This window comes from Prunus dulcis, chromosome 4, assembly GCF_902201215.1.
Source record: "Prunus dulcis chromosome 4, ALMONDv2, whole genome shotgun sequence".
Classification (NCBI taxonomy): domain Eukaryota; kingdom Viridiplantae; phylum Streptophyta; class Magnoliopsida; order Rosales; family Rosaceae; genus Prunus; species Prunus dulcis.
The window spans coordinates 2,025,497-2,046,605 of record NC_047653.1 but is presented as its reverse complement, the minus strand read 5'-3'; the positions used below and the strand labels follow the sequence as shown (position 1 = coordinate 2,046,605).

At 37.6% G+C, this 21,109-nt stretch overlaps 3 protein-coding genes across 4 annotated transcripts; 1 reads left to right on the top strand and 2 right to left on the bottom strand.

Moving 5' to 3' along the window:
• Nucleotides 1-450: 450 nt before the first annotated feature.
• LOC117624719 (serine carboxypeptidase-like 31) lies at nucleotides 451-4,070 on the bottom strand. Of its 2 annotated transcripts, none has more exons than XM_034356137.1 (10): nucleotides 3,671-4,070; nucleotides 2,919-3,026; nucleotides 2,632-2,727; nucleotides 2,343-2,435; nucleotides 2,165-2,247; nucleotides 1,772-2,059; nucleotides 1,548-1,678; nucleotides 1,323-1,418; nucleotides 1,070-1,175; nucleotides 451-952 (listed from the first exon to the last, which is right to left on the bottom strand). In XM_034356137.1, exons 1-10 carry the CDS (start codon nucleotides 3,960-3,962, stop codon nucleotides 917-919), a joined length of 1,329 nt encoding a protein of 442 aa, XP_034212028.1. In that variant the 5' UTR covers nucleotides 3,963-4,070; the 3' UTR covers nucleotides 451-916. The 2 variants fall into 2 exon arrangements, with proteins under 2 accessions (XP_034212028.1, XP_034212027.1); XM_034356136.1 differs by having other exon boundaries at nucleotides 451-942; nucleotides 3,671-4,068.
• A 5,629-nt stretch (nucleotides 4,071-9,699) lies between these two features.
• On the top strand, nucleotides 9,700-10,933 carry LOC117625532 (caffeoylshikimate esterase). Its single transcript, XM_034357076.1, has one exon. It carries the CDS (start codon nucleotides 9,823-9,825, stop codon nucleotides 10,840-10,842), a length of 1,020 nt encoding a protein of 339 aa, XP_034212967.1. The 5' UTR covers nucleotides 9,700-9,822; the 3' UTR covers nucleotides 10,843-10,933.
• Nucleotides 10,934-11,354: 421 nt separating this feature from the next.
• On the bottom strand, nucleotides 11,355-20,193 carry LOC117624047 (helicase-like transcription factor CHR28). The gene is made up of 12 exons (XM_034355169.1): nucleotides 19,553-20,193; nucleotides 19,022-19,094; nucleotides 18,437-18,826; nucleotides 17,044-18,281; nucleotides 16,508-16,579; nucleotides 15,850-15,927; nucleotides 14,844-15,753; nucleotides 14,303-14,433; nucleotides 13,867-14,088; nucleotides 12,867-13,484; nucleotides 12,548-12,757; nucleotides 11,355-11,876 (listed from the first exon to the last, which is right to left on the bottom strand). Exons 1-12 carry the CDS (start codon nucleotides 19,685-19,687, stop codon nucleotides 11,772-11,774), a joined length of 4,182 nt encoding a protein of 1,393 aa, XP_034211060.1. The 5' UTR covers nucleotides 19,688-20,193; the 3' UTR covers nucleotides 11,355-11,771.
• Nucleotides 20,194-21,109: the final 916 nt, after the last annotated feature.

Here is a 21,109-nt window from a genome sequence, read left to right as displayed (position 1 = left end):
AATTGTCTTATAGATACAAGCTAGCTTATTGAAACTGGCATATGTAGCACATACATATGATGTTGAGGTCGCATGAGAACCATAATCCTAAGGGCCTGTTTGGTTCGTGAATTGAACTTTCTGGGAATGAACTTCCCGTTTGATAGAAGAACGTACGCTTTCTCCTCTTTGAAATTTAACAAGAAGGGCTCGTTTTTCTCCTTAATAAACTTTCCTTTGAAAGTAAATATATATTTAAATATACCGAGTAACTTTCTATTTAATAAAGGGTTTGATTAGGGATAAAAGTCTTGTTAGTCACAAAATGTGTCTAAATGCAACGGAATTAATAAATTTATTAACCATCTAAAACATGTGCTTGTATCCTGTATGGCATTGGCAACGCAAGCTTTGTGCACCGACAAAAATGATTGCCTTAAGAGGATGAAATCCATGAGCTACATTCCTCGAAAAGGCACCATGCCATGATGCCATATGAGCCAATCAAACACAATTAGCAATTACAAGATCAGTTCTTTCAAGATTACCAACAACAACAGTACAAGAGAAAGGTGGCCATTCAATGCTCTTTTTCTTGGCAACGAACAAGGGCCTTATTTTACACAGAAAATTAAAGGGTTTTACTCTCTTCATCTGTAAACGAACATATTTTATTCTCTATATATAGTTAGGCTATATATATAGTCTTCTGCTACATGTATAGCTTAGCAAATTGGTAAATCTTTTTGAGCCCTACATCTATATTAATATATATAGGATCTCCTTGATTATCAGCAGAACTGACTTAATTAATCATGTTCGAGCCGAAGGCAGAGATTCCCCAAGAAGAAAAGACGTGAATAAAGCCAGTGAGTTGCTTGGTTTGAAGCAGGGAACTGCATGCCCAGCTCCTCTAAATGTGGCAAATGTAAGACCTTTATATTCTTGAAACCAACCACTGACCTGCCATATACTTATCATAATTCACAAAATTAATAGAAAATGGACATTTAAGCTATCATTATACTAGTTTTAATTATTAACTTAAACTTCAATTTTGAAGGCTTGGTTGGTGGTAGTAACTAGTTACCTGCTTCTGGTGGTACCAAGGACTCCATGCCTTATTAATAGGCAGTCCCAGAGCACTTAAGCTGTATCTGGTGGAAAGCACAGGAACTCTTCCATCTGTGTCTCCACTGAGCCATCCACAAAAAAAAAAAAAAAAAAAAAAAAAAAAAAAAAAAAAAAAAAAAAAAACCATAAAGGCGGGTTTTAATTTATATTTCATTTCCATTATAATAATATCATCACTTGACATTGATGTTAAGGCAGGGAACATCTACCTGTACACCCATATTCTGAGTCCTGCTGCAATGAGTTTCTTGTATATAGGAAGAACAGATGGCTTTGAATATGCCCAATCTTCAAATATTTTGTTACTGCAAAACCAAATTAGTTGAAAATTTTCTTGAATACAGTCTTAAAATGAATAAATAATCTTGGCAAACATAAATGAAATATAAGTCCTATATATGTCCAAAATAAGCCAAGGACACAGCAGTAATTACTTGCAGATGCTCCAGTTCTTGAGCCGGACACCATCACTAACATGGAGGGCCTTTTGCACTTCTGGTCTGTTATAAAATGTTTTCGTATATTCGTCGAGACACGGGTCATAGCCACCCATAATCCTTGGCATCTGATAAGCATAAGCCATGAACTTGCATGTTAATTAAACTTAAATTATATACAAAGGGTTCATAATATTAATTTTAAATCTTCTCTCACTCACCATGGTAGATGTGCGCTTCATCATGACTTGCATTGAACCATCATCTGAGCTTGCTGTATCACCAATGCAGACTGAGGTGTAGAGGCTATAGATATCTATCTCCTTATACTGTTTTAACACTTCATCCACAGCTAGAGTACAATCTTTGTTACTCCAAGTATCATTTCTGTCGAAATCACAGCTTTCGCGTATTATTTTGTGAGTTTCATCTGATACCACAGCATGGCTCCAAGCATAATCCACCAGACCCCTCCAGTCCTCAGCATCAGATGTTTCAGGATTACCCAACTGTACATCAAATAGAAGAAAATAATTTAACCAAAATAATATATATGTATGATGAACAGAAACAGATCAGATAGATCCTATTTGTTGTTTCCCAAAGGACCATACCAGGATACCCTTGAGATCAATATGGAGGGAAGTATCTTTGTTCTTGTCATAAATGACCTCGGCTAGCTCCGGAACATATTTTCCTGTTAACAAGAAAGAGAAGAATTTTGGGTATACAAAAGAAATTCGATTGGAGAGCACATGATAAAAAAAGGATGAGGGACTGAGGCTGACTTACCTGCATAGCTCTCCCCTGCAATGTAAAAGGTCCTTGTTCTGTATGATGGGAATTTGAGAAACCACTTATGCAGGAAATTATACGCATCATTCGCTGAATTAAGTAGAAAAACCAGATCAAAATCTTCTAACGGTATCATTAGCCTCACCACAAGATCAAAAAGAAAAAAAGAAAAAAAATCTTAACCATATGTTTGAAAATAACATAAAGCAGTAATACTTGTTTAATCATTGGAAATAGTAATACCGTTTGTAGAGAATATAAAGCACTCAACTTTTAAGTAACTGACCTGTAAAGACATCTCCAAGATTCTCATAATCAGAAGTTGTATTGGAGTACGAGAAGCCAACCCCAACCGGAGATTCCAAGAATAACATGTTGGCCTCTGCATCATGAGAGATATCCAAATATATTACTACAAATTGGTGAATTTTTATTATCATAAATTCAAAATAAAGGGAGCACCATACAGATAGTATATCAGCAGGTGCAAGCAATTAAAGAAGCAAATGAGATGTTTAAGCATAAAGCAGAGCAAAGTTTGCATAACTGATTTGATAGTCAAGTACCCAATACCTTTATTCCATGAGTAGTTATTAAATCTAATTCCATGTCCATCAGTGTCCACTATGAATGGACCAATCTCTTGGGTAGCTCCATATCCCACAGAAGAGCACCCAGGACCTGAAACATAAAGCATCTTGTCACCTCAGCAGATAACATGAAGCAAAAGTGCCAAATGGGGATTATTAAGTGTCATAGAAAATTCTTTGGATGAGTTGGAAAGGACGAAAAGATGACCTCCACTAGAATAAGTACAATAGGATAATTAACCCCCATATACTCTAATAAAAGCTTTATAATTGTTTATTAACAGAAACTAAACTGTTTAAATATTGGGTGACGCACTGTCTAAAGATAAGGAAACATGAAGATATCAAGGAACCTGTGCTTGCTTCCTCTTCCACGCATATATGATTATGTGTTTGGTATATAGATAAATACAGATTTGGTCAAAAGATGGATATATATACCTATATATCAGCATGGAATATATCTAGATGGCTAAAAAGATAATTGCAAGAAGCTGATGAAAAGTTTTCCCTGCTAAGATGATTTAGAACCCAACAACTTGTAATCAAATTAATTAATTGGTTCCAGCCAAACATCACCTCCCAGTGAGGTTCATAAACAACCATGATTGAGGCATTAGCAGAGGGAAGGTGGAAGTCCTGGCTTGCAATGTTTATGGACAAATACGAACCATACATTTACACGTATTTATGACCATATATGTAGTTTTATATATATTGCTCGTCAGTGCTCACCTCCATTAAGCCACAACACCAGAGGTTTTGCATCTGGGTTGGTAGCAGCCTCATAAAACCAGTAAAAGAGAGCCCTTCCATTTGTTTGGTTCACTGTGACATAGCCAGCATAGTGCTTGAAGTCTACAGCAGGCTGGCCAGGCAAGTTGGTCACAAGGTCCTGAGTCCCCAATAAGTTGATCAATTTCTCACTATTAGACCGTTTCTTTCTAGAACCCAAAACAGGCTCCACAAACTGCAGAGCAATAAGGGCCAAGACGAAGAAAGCTGTCGCTTTTGGTACAAAATTCATATTGGATGGGAAGTACAAAAACAGACACCAAACAATATTACTAGCTGGAGACAGCTACCACAAAACAAGGATGAAACATAAGCAAATCCAACATGTCTATTTATACTCAACGGGGACTAATACTAGAGCATCCACTAAACCATACGAGGATGTATGAAATTCAAAGAAAGAAAAAAAGTAGATATGGAAGAAGAGTCCTACGTGGCAATGTAATACTTTATGAAGATGACAAATGTGACATTGGCATCTGACTCGGGTTAATTACGCAAGCTCAGCTTCTAGGCTATTCATGCATGAGCAAGTGTGATAAGTGGTACCTCCATTGTCTAGTGTGGGTTGGTGATGACTGAATGAGTACTCAGAAAAAACAAAAAATCTATGATTCAGAAACCTGATGTCTAGATTCTACTCCTAGTATCATCCCCCACATCATAAAATCTGAGCCAGTATGGGAAGATCATAAAAGTCTCTGAATGGTAATATTTCTACTCCTAGTATCATCCCCCACATCTGAGCCAGTATGGGAAGATCTTAAAAGTCTCTGAATGGTAATATTTCTACCCCCAGTATCATCCCCCGCATCATAAAATCTGAGCCAGTATGGGAAGATCTTAAAAGAGTCTCTGAATGGTAATATTTGCTTTGGTTACGTGTGGATTGAACAGTCCAACTCAAAACTAATTGACAACGAATTACTAAAGAGAGCTCAAATTGTATACCTTATAATGCATGATAGGATATTATATTATCGACAATAACATTAACTCTATCGGTATTCCATCAATGTCTTATGATGTTGATTAAGTAAATTTGACTATTCCTCTTGGATTTGTATTTATCATTTAATTATTCAAAAGGGGTGTGCTAATAACTTTACATTGTGGAAGTAGACTAGTAGTCAGCTCTTCCACAGCAACTAGCATATATAATACATCCAAGAGCACAAAAGGGAAAACAAACGACCCAGTAAAAGGTCAATAAATACGTACTTAAATATTTTTTTTAATTTGCTAAGAACCAAATTAGCGACAGCAGTTGGATTGGATAAAATTCCATATTCATAAAAGATCATCTAATATAAAGAATTAGAGCATAAATAGAAGGAACTGATTAATATCGTTAAAGTTTCTGCAGTAATAATCTACAAAGAAAAAAAAAACCAGTAGTATTAGCTACGCTTAATTAGCAGACATGTGGAAAACCAAAGTAATTAATAACTAAACCTGGGGAATCGTTATCCTTAACTAAGGTACAATGTTTTGATGTCGAATCTACTGTTACAGAGTCTAATAGCAACAAAAAAAGGGTACATGTTCATGTTCATGATTGAAAAGGGATAAACCAAGACAGAGCTCGTGGCAATCTCTTGGTGCATAATACATATCAGATAGATCATGTTCTTGCTAGTCAATGATTATATCACAAAGTGGAAAAGGCATTGTGGTATATATTCCAACTTAGTGGTGTTCTTCAAAATAAAATAGGAAAAGGCAACTACTGCTCTTCAGAATCCCATCATCACAAAGGAGACAGATGGAGTTTTGTGGCGAACCTTGTGCGTAATGACTCTTGAATCTGATGAAGCCAAAGTGGTGAAAGGAATGAAAGAAACAACCAATTAAGTTAGTGGGGTTGAACAATGACTTGGATTCCAACTTTATTATTTGAAAAATGAGATGGAAATCATCTCTTAGTTATTCAATTAGCAATCTAATTCAAATTTTAATTTGTAATTTTTGAAATTCTCACCATCTGCTTCTGAGATATGTTGTTGCCTGAACTGCTAATTTGCAGGGTTCACTCAGTACGATTCGAGATGCTTCAGGCAGTTTTATCTTTACTACAAATCTAGCTAATATGACAGAAGATTAGTACTGTAAGCACAATTCTATTCTATCTAAAAGCATATTATTTCCAGTCCCACATGGGAGTCATCTTTTTTGGCACCAGAAAATATATCCCTGGCAAAGGATTTGCCACATCCCTCTGGGCTCTCTACCTCCAACTTAATCTGTATTGGCCAATAGATGTCCACCTACTTCTTTCGGAAACTATTTTCCTCGTCTCCCTTTTTATGCGTCTCATTGCCACAAAGCAGGAGTTTAGTCAATGCAGATAAAGAGAAGTGCAAATCTGTGTTATGCTCGTGAGGATTAGACTGATCAGCATCCAACTAATTAATATCTCAAAAAAGCATGCATCAATACATGTACATATTAAGGCGCACATTCGGTGTATATGCATTCAGTGCTAAAATTCATGAGTTTTGCCAGCAATATACACAAAGAAGGGGCACCAGCTTTTCATAAATGAGAAACCCTTCATACTTTACGTGTTGCTCTTTTTTACCGACGATCATCACCAAGTCATCAAATGCATAAAGGCTCCAGCTTGCTGTGTCTTCTTTCTGTCTTTCTGACTCTGTTAGGTAAAGTAACAAGTGATATACATCAACGACCTGATCAAAGTTGAGATAAAGCGCACTAATTGCGGATAACAATTAACAACCTACAGGTTTGAAATTAACTTTACAAATTAAAAAACTTGGTGTCAAATTTAACGCACTACAACCCACAAAGTGATATAGAGGATATTCTGCACTACCGAAACTTGTCCAGTATTTTACTTATAGTCTATTAAGTTGTCTAGATCTTCTGCACTAATTATTGATAATGCAAACAGGATTTCTTTCTACCTCCAATGACTATAGGAGAATGCAAACCTGTCGAGGCTACTAGTAGTAGTACTGTAGAAATGAATTATCTACACTCTAACAGACAACTAACGCAAGCCTATTCAACCAATCTCATAACATAAGTATACACCTGTTCGCCTTGCAACTAATAGAAAAAAACAACCACTAGACTATATTCTTGCTTATAATTTCACTCTCTCCTCTATACTACTTTAATTCTAGTACCCTTTTATTGGAAGCTATAATATATAAAAAAGTATAGGAGACTATCTACATATATTTATGTTAAATTCTTTAGGTAAAGAATTCATGATAATTAAATGAGACTTCTATAAGCACAAATGCCCGATGGATCGATCAAATACACTAAAGACTAAGAAAAAGTACATTACATGTTTCAAAAAGAATAAACAAAATAACAAGTGCTTAGGCCACTCATCTACTACAATAAGGCAACCAATATAATCTGTCAATTGCCCTTGTGTTACCTGCTTGTAGAGAAGGAACCATCCAATCTTATTGGTTGAAGGGAGAAAAGGCAATCTCACGTGATTTACATGTAAACATATTTAGAATCTTTCTTAACCATAAAAAACGATGTCATCGAGCACCATGGGCAGTTAAAGTCTCTACAGAGAGACCTATACCATTGTTCATCCAGAAGCTAGCTGAGTTGACTATATCTTAGAAGGGAGGAAGGGGTGCATTAGAATTTATTATAGCTAGCTTTTGACCATATGATTTATCATTAGATGAATAATGTATACTATATCTTAAACATAAACTGTGTTTAATCTATTCATCTAGTGTTGCCCACATGTGTTTCGGTTCACACTACAAAAAGCTTACACTTAATGGGGGTGTGGGAGACTTTGGTGCTCTTCTTTTTAGGGGAAAGGGCACATTACACTACAAAAAGCTTACACTTCATATCTGAGTATTATGGAGCACGAAAGGGCACAGTATCATATGGGGTATACTTTGCATAAAGCTCTTCATTGACCAGATTGTAGATTCTGATAGGCCTCCCATTCAAGCGCATGTCATTCTTGCTTACATCAAATTCTTTTTCTAGGACATCTACTTGAACCTATGGAAATAGATTTACATAAAAGAAACAAGAACATTACCTTTTCTAGTTGGTTGGTGTGAGAATTATCAACTGCATGATGATACAGGGATTTGATAAGAGATGGTTCTACTTAAGAAGATTGCTTAAACTCCATGATCATCCTGGTGCCATGCAATCAAGTGACATCCAATTTACTGAAACATTAACTGTTGATGAGATGAACAAAATATGCAGATGTTATGTACATTAATGGATTAGTTGCATGCTATGTCACTTTCCTGTTGTCTCATCCGGCTCTTACTGTTGTTTTACTCCATTTCCATAGTAGCTTAAGAAGAAATTTTTGCATACGTAAGCCCTACTCCTATTAGTGAATCCCTTCCAGTTTCTTAATCAAAATGCCATCAGGGGCCTACTAGATTGTAGCTTCTAATAATTTTACCAGACCAGAGACCAGACAATATAATGGGAGAACTTTGAAAGTTCTTTTGCAAGACCCGGTGCCACTTTCAAAAGCAAAATAGAATTGTCGAAATTCGGATTAGCCTGCCTAACATTGGCATCAATACTCAAACTACTTGGATAACCCCAGATGTTAGGTACAAATGTGTCAGAGAAAATGCTTTAAAATTATTATTTCTAAGACCTAAAAGATGCAGAATCTATGGGAGACTCATATCATCCAAAACAACTTCCATGTATTCATTTTCAGCCTTACCTTTTAGCATTCTAAGAATGTTCTCGTGGTCATAGTGCAGTAATTATTTTGTATTCTTATCGTTTCCCTTTTTCCCTTTTCAATACTAGCATCATTGCCTTAGTGCCAATCACTTTGAACTGTGTGCTTTTTATTTAACTTGCTCCAATCACTTTGAACTGTGCTTTTTCTTTAACTTCCTTTATCGTTCTTCTTCTCTTTTCTTTTGTTTCTTTTTTCTTTTTCTAGGTAAGAGGTTTTACAAGTTATATCCTTGCGGAATTGAGGCTGAATATTATATCCCAGTAAGTAGCCGTTTGGGGTCAATTCTCTTCCTTATTTGTTGAAGAATTTGTGCTCTCGGCGGGTGTTGGGGAGAGGGAGAGAATGATAGAGAACTAACTAGTATTGTATTTGACCAACAAAATGCAGTTGAGTGTAAATGGTTCAGGAAGTAGTAGTTTTCCGATGCTACAGAGAGAAGAAACAAACCAAAGAAGTTGGCCATCATCTTCATCTGAAAGCAAAACCTCTCCTCCTGAGTCCTATCCTATTATAGGAAAAGCATAATAATAAACTAATGGTGCTGCATGCAATGCAAGTGTTGCACAAGTAGGCACAGTGCAATCTGAGGTTCTGATCTGATCTACTTTCTTCTATTCATGGATGATGAATTTCAACCTAACAGGATGATAGAATGTAGAAAAATACCTTTCTTTTTGGTGCTTAATTCTTAGTAGGGCAAAGGATAGTTTCTTTTTTCTTTTTCCAAGTTGGATCTCTTCCCAACTACACTAATAAAAGCTAGTTGATAAACTTTCCCAAATGTATGTATGTATACAAATTCAATACACTAGCTAACAATTTAAAGCTACGGAAAAGAGAGCTCTATCTATCTATCTATCTATCTATCTAGCCATGCGGCAGAGGCCACAACCTATTAAGAAACATCCTCATGGGAGTCAGGATTGACATGCTCCTATGATCCTATCCTAACCAAACCAACCACTAACATTTGTTTTTAGTAAGGAGTAAGGACATCATCATAGTGTCTATAGACTAAAGTGCAAATAAAAATAAAAATAAAGTAGTTTTGTTTTATTTTATTTTAAATATTATAGTTCAAATAAAAATAACATTATTTATTATTTACAAGAAAGATTCTTCCAAAAAACAAAAAACAGAAAATAGGAAAATAGTATAGTGATTAAAAAAGAGAGCATCTGAGTGAGTCACAGAACCTGGGTGAACCGAGTCAAACATACCTCGAATACATCAACATCAAGACAACAAAAAAGTCATCCTTCATCCATCTGGTCGAGTCATCAGCTTCTTCCAATTCTAAGTGAGAGCCGCAAATCTTGAAGCACAGCAAACAAAACAACCACTTCCCAGAATGAAGGAAGAAGAAAGCCTCCTCTCCACCCAAACCCAATCGGGCCAACCCCAAATCCAAACCCAAACTCAACTTCTGCACTACTGGGGCAACACCCCAGAGCAAGAATACTACAATCTCCAAGGCATCAAAGCCTCCAAATCCTTCTACACCTCACCCAGAGGCCTCAAACTCTTCACCCGGCAATGGCTGCCCCTCCTCTCCCCTCCACGTGGCCTCATCTTCATGGTCCACGGCTACGGCAACGACATCAGCTGGACCTTCCAAGCCACCCCAATTTTCCTCGCCCAACAGGGTTTCGCCTGCTTCGCTCTCGACCTCGAAGGCCACGGCCAATCCCACGGCCTCAGGGCCTTCGTCCCCGACGTCCATCTCGTGGTCCAAGACTGCCTCGCTTTCTTCACCCTGGTCAAGCAGCAAGAACCCCAATTTCTAAACGTCCCCTGTTTTCTCTACGGCGAGTCCATGGGCGGCGCCATTTGCCTTCTGATCCACTTCGCGGAGCCGGAAGCTTTTCAAGGTGCGATTTTGGTGGCACCCATGTGTAAAATTTCTGATAAGGTGAAACCCAGGTGGCCAATTCCTCAAATTCTGACGTTCGTGGCCAGATTCTTTCCCAGCTTGGCCATTGTGCCCACCGCGGACCTCATGTACAAGTCTGTGAAGGTGGAGGAGAAGAAGATCATAGCGAATATGAATCCGATGAGGTACAGAGGAAAGCCGAGATTGGGGACGGTAGTGGAGTTGCTCAAAGTGACTGAGTATGTGAGTCAGAGATTGGGCGATGTAAGTCTTCCGTTCATTGTGTTGCATGGAAGCGCAGATGTTGTGACTGATCCGAATGTGAGCAGAGCATTGTATGAAGAGGCCAAGAGTGAGGATAAGACGATCAAGATTTATGAAGGGATGATGCATTCCTTGCTGTTTGGGGAGACTGATCAAAATGTTGATATTGTTCGCGCTGATATTCTTTCTTGGTTGAATCATAGATGCCATGCCAGAGGAGGAGGAGCTGAATGACATCAAATTACTACCTTTTTTTTTCTTTTCCGAAATGGTATATCATATTTTTCAATTATCACAGAGATTCAAATCAAAACTATTTTTGTGTTTTATTTTCAATTGTCACTATTGAAGTTGTGTTTGATTGAAATGAAATTGTGTTTGATTGAAATGAAATTGTGTTTGTAGCATGTCCTGCATTGTCCTGATGATGAACATGGAGTATTATTTGCCGACTAGCACCACCCCCCTATGGAAATTGTGGCTGACCATATGGTCTTGCAAGTTGCGTTTGAAACCCTCGCGCGTTTTGACTAGTTTGCTTAATTATGTTTAGTTAGTTGGAGAGGCAGAGAGAGAGATTGCTCCCACCAAAATCAGCAAACCCAGGCACGTACATCATTAGTGATTAGTGACCATGAAACCAATTTGCTCAACACAAACCATGGATTAATCGTGGATATGAACTAACTGATCACGAGAAGAAGCAAATTTTCACAACCAAACATTTGTATTATGTATATCATAACTAAACAAAAAGAAAATATTATGAAACGAACCGAGGTAAATACCCTCTCATGTACAATTATAAAAAATAAAAATAAAAATAAAAAAAAGACGAGAATCTTCACTGGAACTTCACATCTTTAATTGCTTTAAACTTCCTACTCACATCCTATACAATATCATGGAGAAAACGAGGGCAGGGAAAGAATAGAAATTTCTAGAGAAAAAATTTGGGAAAAAAAAAATGATCATGTGATTCTATACAGACTATGAACATAATCTTCTTGTTGATAGAGCCCCATGCTACTCCTTTTAGATCTATGGTCAGATAATCTTCTTCAACTACCAATTCTGCTGCTGCCAATGCCAAAAACAAAGCTATTGACAATACCTTTTGTGTTAGCAAAACAAAATCTGCTCAACCTAAAAAAACTCTCTAATCACATCATAAACAGGTACTTCAGATCCTCTACTGTCAGACGAGTCTGGCGACCACCAGTTTCATCCTCTCCAAACGCAGAGGCCACCATCTCTCTCTTCTTTTGCTGCACAAAGGGATAATGCACAAATGAGGTTATCAGCCAAACAATAGAATATATATTCCATAAGATAATGCAATGCATTCATCTCCTTCTCAATGTCTGGTTTCTCTAAACATGAGCCAAAGAAATATGTACAATCCAACAAAGAAATCAGCAAATATATAAAATCCAACAATGAAAGTAACAAATATGTAAACACTGCCCTACAGAACATTATGATCCAAAATGAGCAAGTAAATATAGTCTTTTCTGTCCACCCAGCTTTACTGAGACGAGCCAATTTTTCTATACCAAGATGTAGTAACAAACAGCAGGCATCCATGTATATATCATAGATACTCAGAAAAACATACTGAACTACAGGTTGTCAGGAATACATATTCCCCAACTAAAAAGCACATGAAGATGAAAAGCCCTACTGGCCCAAGTTATTTCCTCTAATGCCAATGCCATTATGGCAGTGCACAACTCAAAGAAGCTTCAGATACATTACAAGCAACAAATGCTACCTAGTTCTTCCCCAGTCCATGACTCCATACGAAAAATGTACAAGTAGTACCTAAGGTCATTGGTCTAATACATTTGCACTTCAGCTTATCCAAGCTTGTACTGTAGTGGTTAGAAAAGCTAAACTACAAATAAAACAGAAAAAATAAAGAACAGAAGGAAAGTACCTGAAGGGCCAAAATACGATCTTCAACAGTATCTCTCACAGTCAACCGTAAAACTGTAACAGGACGAGTCTGCCCAATACGATGTGCTCTATCAATTGCTTGATCTTCTGTGGTAGGATTCCACCAAAGATCCAAAAGAAGAACATGACAAGCTGCAACCATGTTGAGACCAAGACTAGCTGCTTTCAAGGACATAATCATAACTGACACCTACAAGAAACCAGGTCAAACTTCAGAACTATCAAGTTAAAAAGAAAAAAACTAAAACTAAAAAATTTCTTTGAAACTTATATCAAGATATCCTATCATTTCCACAAACCTCCGGAAGGGTGTTAAAATCCTTGACGGCTTTGTCTCTAGCAACAACTGACATTGTTCCATCGAGTCTTCTATACTCAATGGAAGAAGTTTTAAGGCATGCTTCAAGCAAGTCCAGCATCCTTGTCCACTGTGAAAAGACTATTGCTTTTTCTCTAACTACCTTATTTGAATTCTTAGAACACGTCTCCACATCCAAGTTCTGTCTATTAGGAACATCCTCAAATGGTTCAACCACACAAATATCAGAAGAATTTTCAGGACAGCCAGCATTTCTTTCAACTCGGTCATCTAAGCAACTATTTCCAGAAATACAAGCCTGCGGTTTACACATTGCACACAGAACCTCAAGTGCTGCCTTAATTTTTGAAGAATTATATGAGTGATCCTCATAGAAAGACTCTACAGCATCAAAAACTTCTGAACCAATGCTATCTGGATTAGGCTGGTCAGATAGAGAACTGTTCAAAGTGGCTTTTGAAAACACTGAAGAAACATTTAGTCTAACTTTGCAATTTGTGTTGGGGCACTGGTTGTCATCGCCAGTAAGATGTTCAGAAATGCACTGGCTACAGAAGACATGACCACATTCAGAAACAACAGCATCTTCAGGTGGATCCTGAGAAAAAATAAATCAAGGTGTCAAAAAAGAAAAGCCAGACAAATTTCTTAACCTGCATAAAGTCTAACTTGACAGACAATTAATAAGACAACTTCCAAAGCGCTTAAAGCAAAGGGATATATCCAAAGAATGTCAAGGGATAAAGGCAATACAAATGCACCATAATTTGGACAGTTGGTCATGTGTGCAATTCTCACAAAAACTATATCCATAAAAGGGCTATATAAATTATGCACATTAACAAGACAACCTCGGAAGAAGATAGAAAAAATGGATGCTACGCCACATGCCATCCACCCATTTCAGTAAACATAAAATCATTATGTATATACAATGAAAATTATCAAAGGGAAAAAAAAAAGTTCAAGTAAACACTTACATTGCAGAGGCCGCATATTGCCAAAGAAGCTTCTAAACAATTCATAAGCGAAAGTTGTTTGTCACGGGGAAGTTTCTTTGCATTCTCAACGGAAGATCTCCATAAAGAATGTGAATCATACCGTCTAACAAGAAGAGGGTGATCACAAGCTTGTCGAAGACGCAAAAGCATTAACAAAATGTTAACATAATTTTGTTTGACAGTTCCAGCAGCTGCGTATTCCTGACATAGCAAGCATATGTATTTGAGAACATGACCAAAGGCAACTAAACATGTATATCACAAACTTAAAGAAACATACTCTGAAAAACTAAAAACTAAAAAAAAACTAAAAGGAGCTAAAAGTTTCCTTTCAAAGGGGGAAAAAGAACACAATGAAAAAAATAAAGCAATTCCACTATCAAACCCCAAATTGGCTTTCCCAGTAAAAACATACCTCAAACTGTGCACGTGAATCAGCCTCTAGCCTGGAGTAGAAATCTCGTTCTTCCTTTGAAAACTCCACCCTTTTCAATTCTATAAATTTAGGTGGTAAAGTAATAATAGGTTCGCCATCAAGAAGTGTGCCTACAACGAACAATTGCCATCAGATGGTGATAAATCAATGTAGATTAATTGGATATTGACAGTAAAAATGCCAGCGGGAAGAAATTTACAGTTGAGAGCTCACAAATATTATAGAATGATTATAGTGATAAACATTTGTTTTTCATTTAAAAAAAAGTTCTAAAACAAAATGCCTTTTATACTTCAATTCACTTCAGATCACAGAAGTTAAAGCTTATTAAATTGTAACCATCCTAGAAAATAAGCATGAATAATAAGTGACAGTTCACCATTGGCCAAAGTCAATGAGAATGACTAGAACACATACAACACTAATTTTCCAAAGGCACCAGCAAAACTAGTAAATTCAGAATATCAAAATAAGCACCATTAAAAGATTCAAATAGCAGAAATATTATATTTTATCACACCTTTTGTGCGGCGTAACATAATTGTCTTCAAAACAGCTTGTAGTTTTCTGTACCCTTTTGCTGGATTCTTACTAATTGGGACCTTAATTGTAGAGCAAAATGACTTGTATACGGCATAAGGATCATATTTGAGAAATCTAAAGTAGCTATAAAGGTCATCAATCGCATTCTGGATAGGAGTCCCTGATAAGCACCACCTGCGTTTTGCACGCAGACCCCAACAGGCCCTAGCTACTTGAGTTCTGTGATTCTTAATACTCTGAGCCTCATCCAGGACAACCCTAAACCATCCAACCTTAGCAAGAGGGCGTGCAACAGACTCAAGCATTGCACTCTCTACTCCCTTTTTACCCTTTGAACATTTATTAGCAGAACCTTGAGGATATTTCCTTTTCTTACTGGATGAGAAACCCACATGTGGAATATCATTCTCTTCTGGCTTCACTTTCTCCTCATCATCTTCATCAACAAGAGGCTGCTTTGGGACCTCCATGCTAACAATTGAATATGTTGTGAGGACAACATCAAACTTAGCCAGCTCACAAGGATCCTTCGTTCGGTTGCTTCCATGGTAAACTAGCACAGAGATATTAGCTTTTCCAGTTACCTTATTATGCAACTCCTCAGCCCACTGGCGGAGGACACTTGTAGGACAAACAACAAGTGTTCCAGCCGCTGGCCTTCCCTTTGCCTGTACCATAGGTTTCATGCTCTTCTTTTGAATTCCATTTGGGATAACTTCACGGGCATCAGCATGTTGCTTCCGTCCAACAATCTCAGAAGGCATATCATCATCATTGTCCAAATCAAGAGTTTCCAGCTCGCGCTTTTTAACATCTTGACAGGCCCCATAAGAAGGAGGCCTTTCCTTAAGTATAAGTGCAATTGTCGATATTGTTTTTCCCAATCCCTGCAAAAGGATGAGTATATTAACGCTTGAGAATATTTGGCACAAGTCCTTGTCAGATGAAGTTGTGTTAGCTAATAAAAACTAAATAGTACAGACCTGATCATCCGCAAGAATTCCTCCCGAACAGTGCAAACTAGCTGTCTCCTTTTGAACCATCCATGACAATGCAATTCTCTGTCCAGGATACGAGTTAAAACTTAAATGCCCCATTTAGTGCATTCACCGATACACAAATATACGCAAAGCAGTAGTCTAAAACAAAAAGGCACTGGTTACAATTTTAAAAGAGAGGGATAGTAGGCACAAGGAAGTAGACTCCTTGAAAGAGAAAATTCCAAATTAATCACAGTTCCATATAACCAACCAGTTATGACTTTTAAAAAATCATGAACATTAAACAGACAAGCCAAAACCCAAGTGGAAGCTGAGGAAACCCGACTTCTAATTTCAGGTAGAAGATTTTGATTCCACAACATGAACCGCTTGATAACTTGCCATTATTTTAGAAAACATGTGCAACTCGATATACATAAATAAGCTTTCTGCCTGTCTATTGGAACACAACCGGAAAACCATTTTCTACACCTTGAAACAAGGAAATAACCACTCCAAAGTACTTGTATCCGAGTTTATTTTAGTTGATAATCACAATACCACACTAGATTCCCATTGGACCCACCCAATTGCCATTTTTTGGGGGTTGCAAACAATATTTATCTACAATGAAAGTTAAAAAGAGGGTACAATTCAAAACCTGATGTCGTAAAAGAGGAACTGCTAAAAGTCCATCTGGTGGAATAGCTTCCGACTTCGGCTGTGAAAGGTCCTGCAATGCATCACAAAATTTGTCCCACCAAGGTTTTAGATCTCAAGTTTTAGTAACGTCCATAAGCGCTTTTACATTTTCTTACTAAAACAAGCACCAAAGAAATATTATGTCACCCAATAGAAATCTGGGTGGCATGATAGCATTTTGAAAAGAAAGACAAAAAAACCCTTGCGCCAAAATGTAACTAATAGAATTCTAATGGATGAACATATCTCGAACATACGCAGCACAGAAGTTGAAAATAATAAATCCCAGATATATCCCAATCTCAACTAGGACAACATATAAACAATGCACCCAAGAAAGAGAATCCAATATGACACCATAAAAAATATGTTTAGCATATAAAAATAATGAAATCAAAAAAACAATATTAATAAGAGCTTTTCAGTATTTCATGCAGACAGCATATTTCCAAAAACCACTGAGAGGCAATAAAGTTCCAAACTAAAAGAGCTAACCTGCAATGCTACTCTCAAAATCAATTGCTCATCTCTTGCCTTGCATCTCATGCCTCCCACTTCTGTGTAATGATCACTAGGTGCCAATTGTTGTGAATTAACGAGGGTATTTCCAAGTGCTGGAAAGTGATTCAAGGGCGCATGGTAACTTGTATTGATAACCACTGGAGAGCGATTTGAGGGTGCAGGATGACTGATATTTTCAATGATGCGTACATCAAAGTCATCTTCTGCAGGAGACTTGTCAGAGAAGTTACTATGAATTGATTCAGGGCTGACTTTCGAAAGATGCATGCTCTTAGAATGAGTTACTTTATCCTCATGTTCGTCCTTAACGTAAGCCTGATTCTTGCTTGAAGTGAATGGCTGAGCAACTGGCAAATAACGTTCCAAGGCATTTGAATTCATAGATGGACCATCAATGGGGGATGTAGAACTTCCATTCATATTATCTTGAAAATGACAAGCTCCTTTATATGACACAATCATGTCTTCTTTATGATCCACTGGGTTACCAAGATTCTGAGTTGATATACCAAAACCAGAAAGCTTTGAGTCTTTGTCAAAAAAGTGATCATCAGCACTGAAAGAAGACTGTCTACTGACAGCTTCATCCATGGCTCGATAGGGATGGCACATAACACTACTAGGTGCAACTAACTCATCGATCATTTCATCCTTCACGCCAATGGGTTCCATTTTGCTTGATATATATGTCTGAGTAGAACGCAGAGGCTCGATTGACGACTTGTTGTCAGCAGGAAAAGAGTCAGCATCGAATGAAGAATTTCCACTGATTGCTGGTAAACAATTATCATACCCAAAATTCCACTCCTTCACATCTAAAACATCAATCATTGATGGCTGGAAAGCAGATTTACCAGTTATTCCCTCCTGACCATTTAAATTCATCTTACTACTTGAACATGAACTATCAGTTGGAAACTCCCCTGATTCATCCTTCACATTAGCCATCATTTCTTCATTACTCGGAAAATAATAACTAGTAGGACTATGATGCATTAAGGTATCCGCCAAAAACGTATTATCTAAGCTCATCCCACACAAAGCTGGGTAATGGTCACTGAAAACATCAGAATTTTGACATAGAGTAGTTTCCATAGATGTGCAGGAATTATTTTCTGAAGGTCCTTGGGTTTCTCTGGTATTCTCCCCCAAATTGCCATAGGTTCTGTAACTTAGATCCATGTTCTCAATACCAAGGCATTGTGAAGCATCTGCAATCAATCATCAGAAGACATAATTAGTGCTTCCACCTCAAATTTTAAAAACAATACAAAGTGCACATGCAATTATCTATATTAAACCTTCAAACATAACAAAAATGTGATTCCTTGGTCCAGTTTATAACCCAGATGAAAGATTAACATACATTCAGAATCAACTTTCCCTGCCACGTCAGCTTTCTCCTGCAGGACATTGGGATCTCCGTGGTACAAAATGTGGTTAGCATGCCCTTCAGCAAAACTAGATGCCGTACTACATGTGGGCTGTGAAACTGCAAAGCAAGCCTCATTGCCTGGAAACAAGGAATTCCAGTCTTTAAGACTTGTAGAGTAGGCATGCCCAGGAGAACCGGTGTGTGCTGATGGTTCCATCTCTTTGTAATCAAAACTCATTGCACGGTTCCCTGCAGATTCAAAAGAGCCGTCTGGACCCCCTGCCCCAGAATCTGAAGCTTCTAAGCTGTATGGAGTATGCCATGAGCCTGGACCCATTAAATCAGTTTCAATTGGTGGTTCTTCTTTCAACGCTTGAAATCCTAACAAAATCACCAGTTAAACAAGTAATCAAATGGTAGTCAAATGTAGATGTTTGTAATATACCTTCCAGAATACCACAACATTATAGAAGACAACAATATTCTACTACAAAAGAACGCCGAGAAAAGCATTTCATAGATGGCAGAAACAAATATACATTAAATAAACAAAAAAGTCAGCACAAAATGATTTACCACTTTGGAGCTGAGCATCGGAAACTGCTTCAGCTTGCAATTGATTTTCCAAGGAATAATTCTGTGGACGACTCTGCAGTTGGTACTCCAAATGTCAGCTTTAAGAGAAAAAAGAAAGTGCTAACCATAAGGCTAAAAAGGAAGACGTCTGTAAGTTTCAGCTAGATGTAGCAATAAACAAAAACAAGAAAGGCATGTGGAAATTTTTCTACAACAACATTTGACATGCCAATATACTCATAAACCCCTTTGGTGCTTCCAGTTAGTTACTATACCATACTACCCCTTCGGCTAGTAATTAAAGAGAAAAAATTGATCATTCTTATCAACACCGGCATGAATTTTCACGAATAACCAGCTGAATTTAAGTGTTTCCACTAGAATTGCATTTAAGTGTTTCCAAGCTCAAACTTAAGGTTGCACAAGAACTCCAAGAAGCACATGAGATTTGCACCACCCACTGTGCAACGAAGTATCACAAAAATTGCAAAGAAGTTAAACCCTTTTCCAAGACAGGAGTGCGGAAATTACCGGGGATTCTTCAGCGATAAGGCCTAAGAGCGTGTCTACATCCATCGACATACCCTCATCGTCGAGATCCACGCCGGCGAATCCATAGGCGGCCGGTAGCTGATTCCAATTCGAGCTGTCCTCCGCCTGCAACATACTGACACCCTAACCCTAGCCCTAGCTTCTCGACTCTTGAACCTCTTTGAAAACCCTAAGCAGACTCAGTCCGATTATGCTCCAAATTTAGAAACAAAAGCTTGGATCCGGGCAATTGCAATCGCATTCTCAGCGAAACGACCAAGAAATTCTAAGGAACTTGAGCGCGGAGAGAGAGATGGAGGGGGCTTTGGATCGTTATCAATGTGAAGGCTTCTGAGAAAGTTCTCGCGATGCGACTTTTCTTTTATAACTTTTTCTTCTTCTTTTATTTTTTTTTCTCTTTTGTCGTCCTCAAAGCCACGGATCGTGAAGAATGTGGTGGCGCAGGTTTACATTGGGTATGGGTTTTTGGGGGGTGCGTAGGTTAAGGACTCGTTCTAATTTTCTGGTTGGTGGTTTTTGGGGTTTTTGCTTTCGTTTTCCTACTCGGACTAGGAATTACGAATTGGGTTTGGAGATTTGATTTCATTATTGCGGACCATGTCCTTTAGATTCGAGTGCCACGCAACCACTCACGCTTTGCGGATTGTCATGCTCACGCGTATGATATTACCTAAGTTTTCAAAAATAGCAAATATTGCAAATGTTATTATTTAATTATGAAAATGGAATGAGAAGCCCTATTTTTTCTCATCAACCCCATAGAGGAAACTATCTACATTTTAAATTTTTATTATATTTTTCTCACTATATTATAAAATAATTATATAAATTATAGAATTACATAATTGTGAATATAAGCACAATAACACAATCTAAATTCTTAATTACGAAACTAAGGATTCCCTTTAATGGAGGAATTTGAAAGAAATGATTTGAATTTGACTACAAAGCTAAATTTACATAAAAAACAATAACCATATTAGATTGAATGTATTTGACTGGTAAAAACCCTAGCCCCCTTTCTCCCAAAAAACACTCTTAGAGCCTTTTTCACTTTTGAGGGGGGAAGAAATCATTGTTCTTCGCCCTTCTCCTCTCTCCTCTCTTCTCTTCCTCTCTTCCCCTTTCACCTCTTCCCCCATTTTCAAAGACAAAGGGTTTTTCCTATTTGTCTTAGTTTTGTTATGATTTTCATCCAACCATTATTGGCGGTTGCGGCTCAGCGTCGGATTTTCACCTGCATTTCGGCGTCGGATCTCCACCACTATCTTTTTTGCAATTTCTTTATGTTTGGAATAAGTTGCAGAGACTCTTTGGGTTCTCTATATAGTTTTCACCTCTCCTTTGTGAGAGTTTTTCATATTTCCTTTGTGAGAGCTTTTCATCTCTCCTTGGTGAGAGTTTTATTTGTATTGTTATGGCTTGGTTTTTTCAAGCTTTATCCTTTTTTTTTTATTATTCTAAGTTTGCAATCTTAGTTGGGATGCTTATACCAGAGTTTCTTCGATCTTGCCTAATCGTTGGTGGAGACATACC

What these genes read in the sequence shown, in the direction of transcription:
- LOC117624719 (XM_034356136.1), bottom strand. Translation starts at nt 3,962, where the DNA reads ATGAATTTTGTACCAAAAGCGACAGCTTTCTTCGTCTTGGCCCTTATT. An exon ending in GGTGTTGTGGCTTAATGGAG is followed by an intron (nt 3,027 to 3,670) that starts GTGAGCACTGAC and finishes TTTATGTTTCAG; the next exon opens with GTCCTGGGTGCTCTTCTGTG. An exon ending in TGCAGGGGAGAGCTATGCAG is followed by an intron (nt 2,248 to 2,342) that starts GTAAGTCAGCCT and finishes TCTTGTTAACAG; the next exon opens with GAAAATATGTTCCGGAGCTA.
- LOC117625532 (XM_034357076.1), top strand. Translation starts at nt 9,823, where the DNA reads ATGAAGGAAGAAGAAAGCCTCCTCTCCACCCAAACCCAATCGGGCCAA.
- LOC117624047 (XM_034355169.1), bottom strand. Translation starts at nt 19,687, where the DNA reads ATGTTGCAGGCGGAGGACAGCTCGAATTGGAATCAGCTACCGGCCGCC. An exon ending in TTCCTCTTTTACGACATCAG is followed by an intron (nt 15,928 to 16,507) that starts GTTTTGAATTGT and finishes TATCCTGGACAG; the next exon opens with AGAATTGCATTGTCATGGAT. An exon ending in ATTCACGTGCACAGTTTGAG is followed by an intron (nt 14,089 to 14,302) that starts GTATGTTTTTAC and finishes TTGCTATGTCAG; the next exon opens with GAATACGCAGCTGCTGGAAC.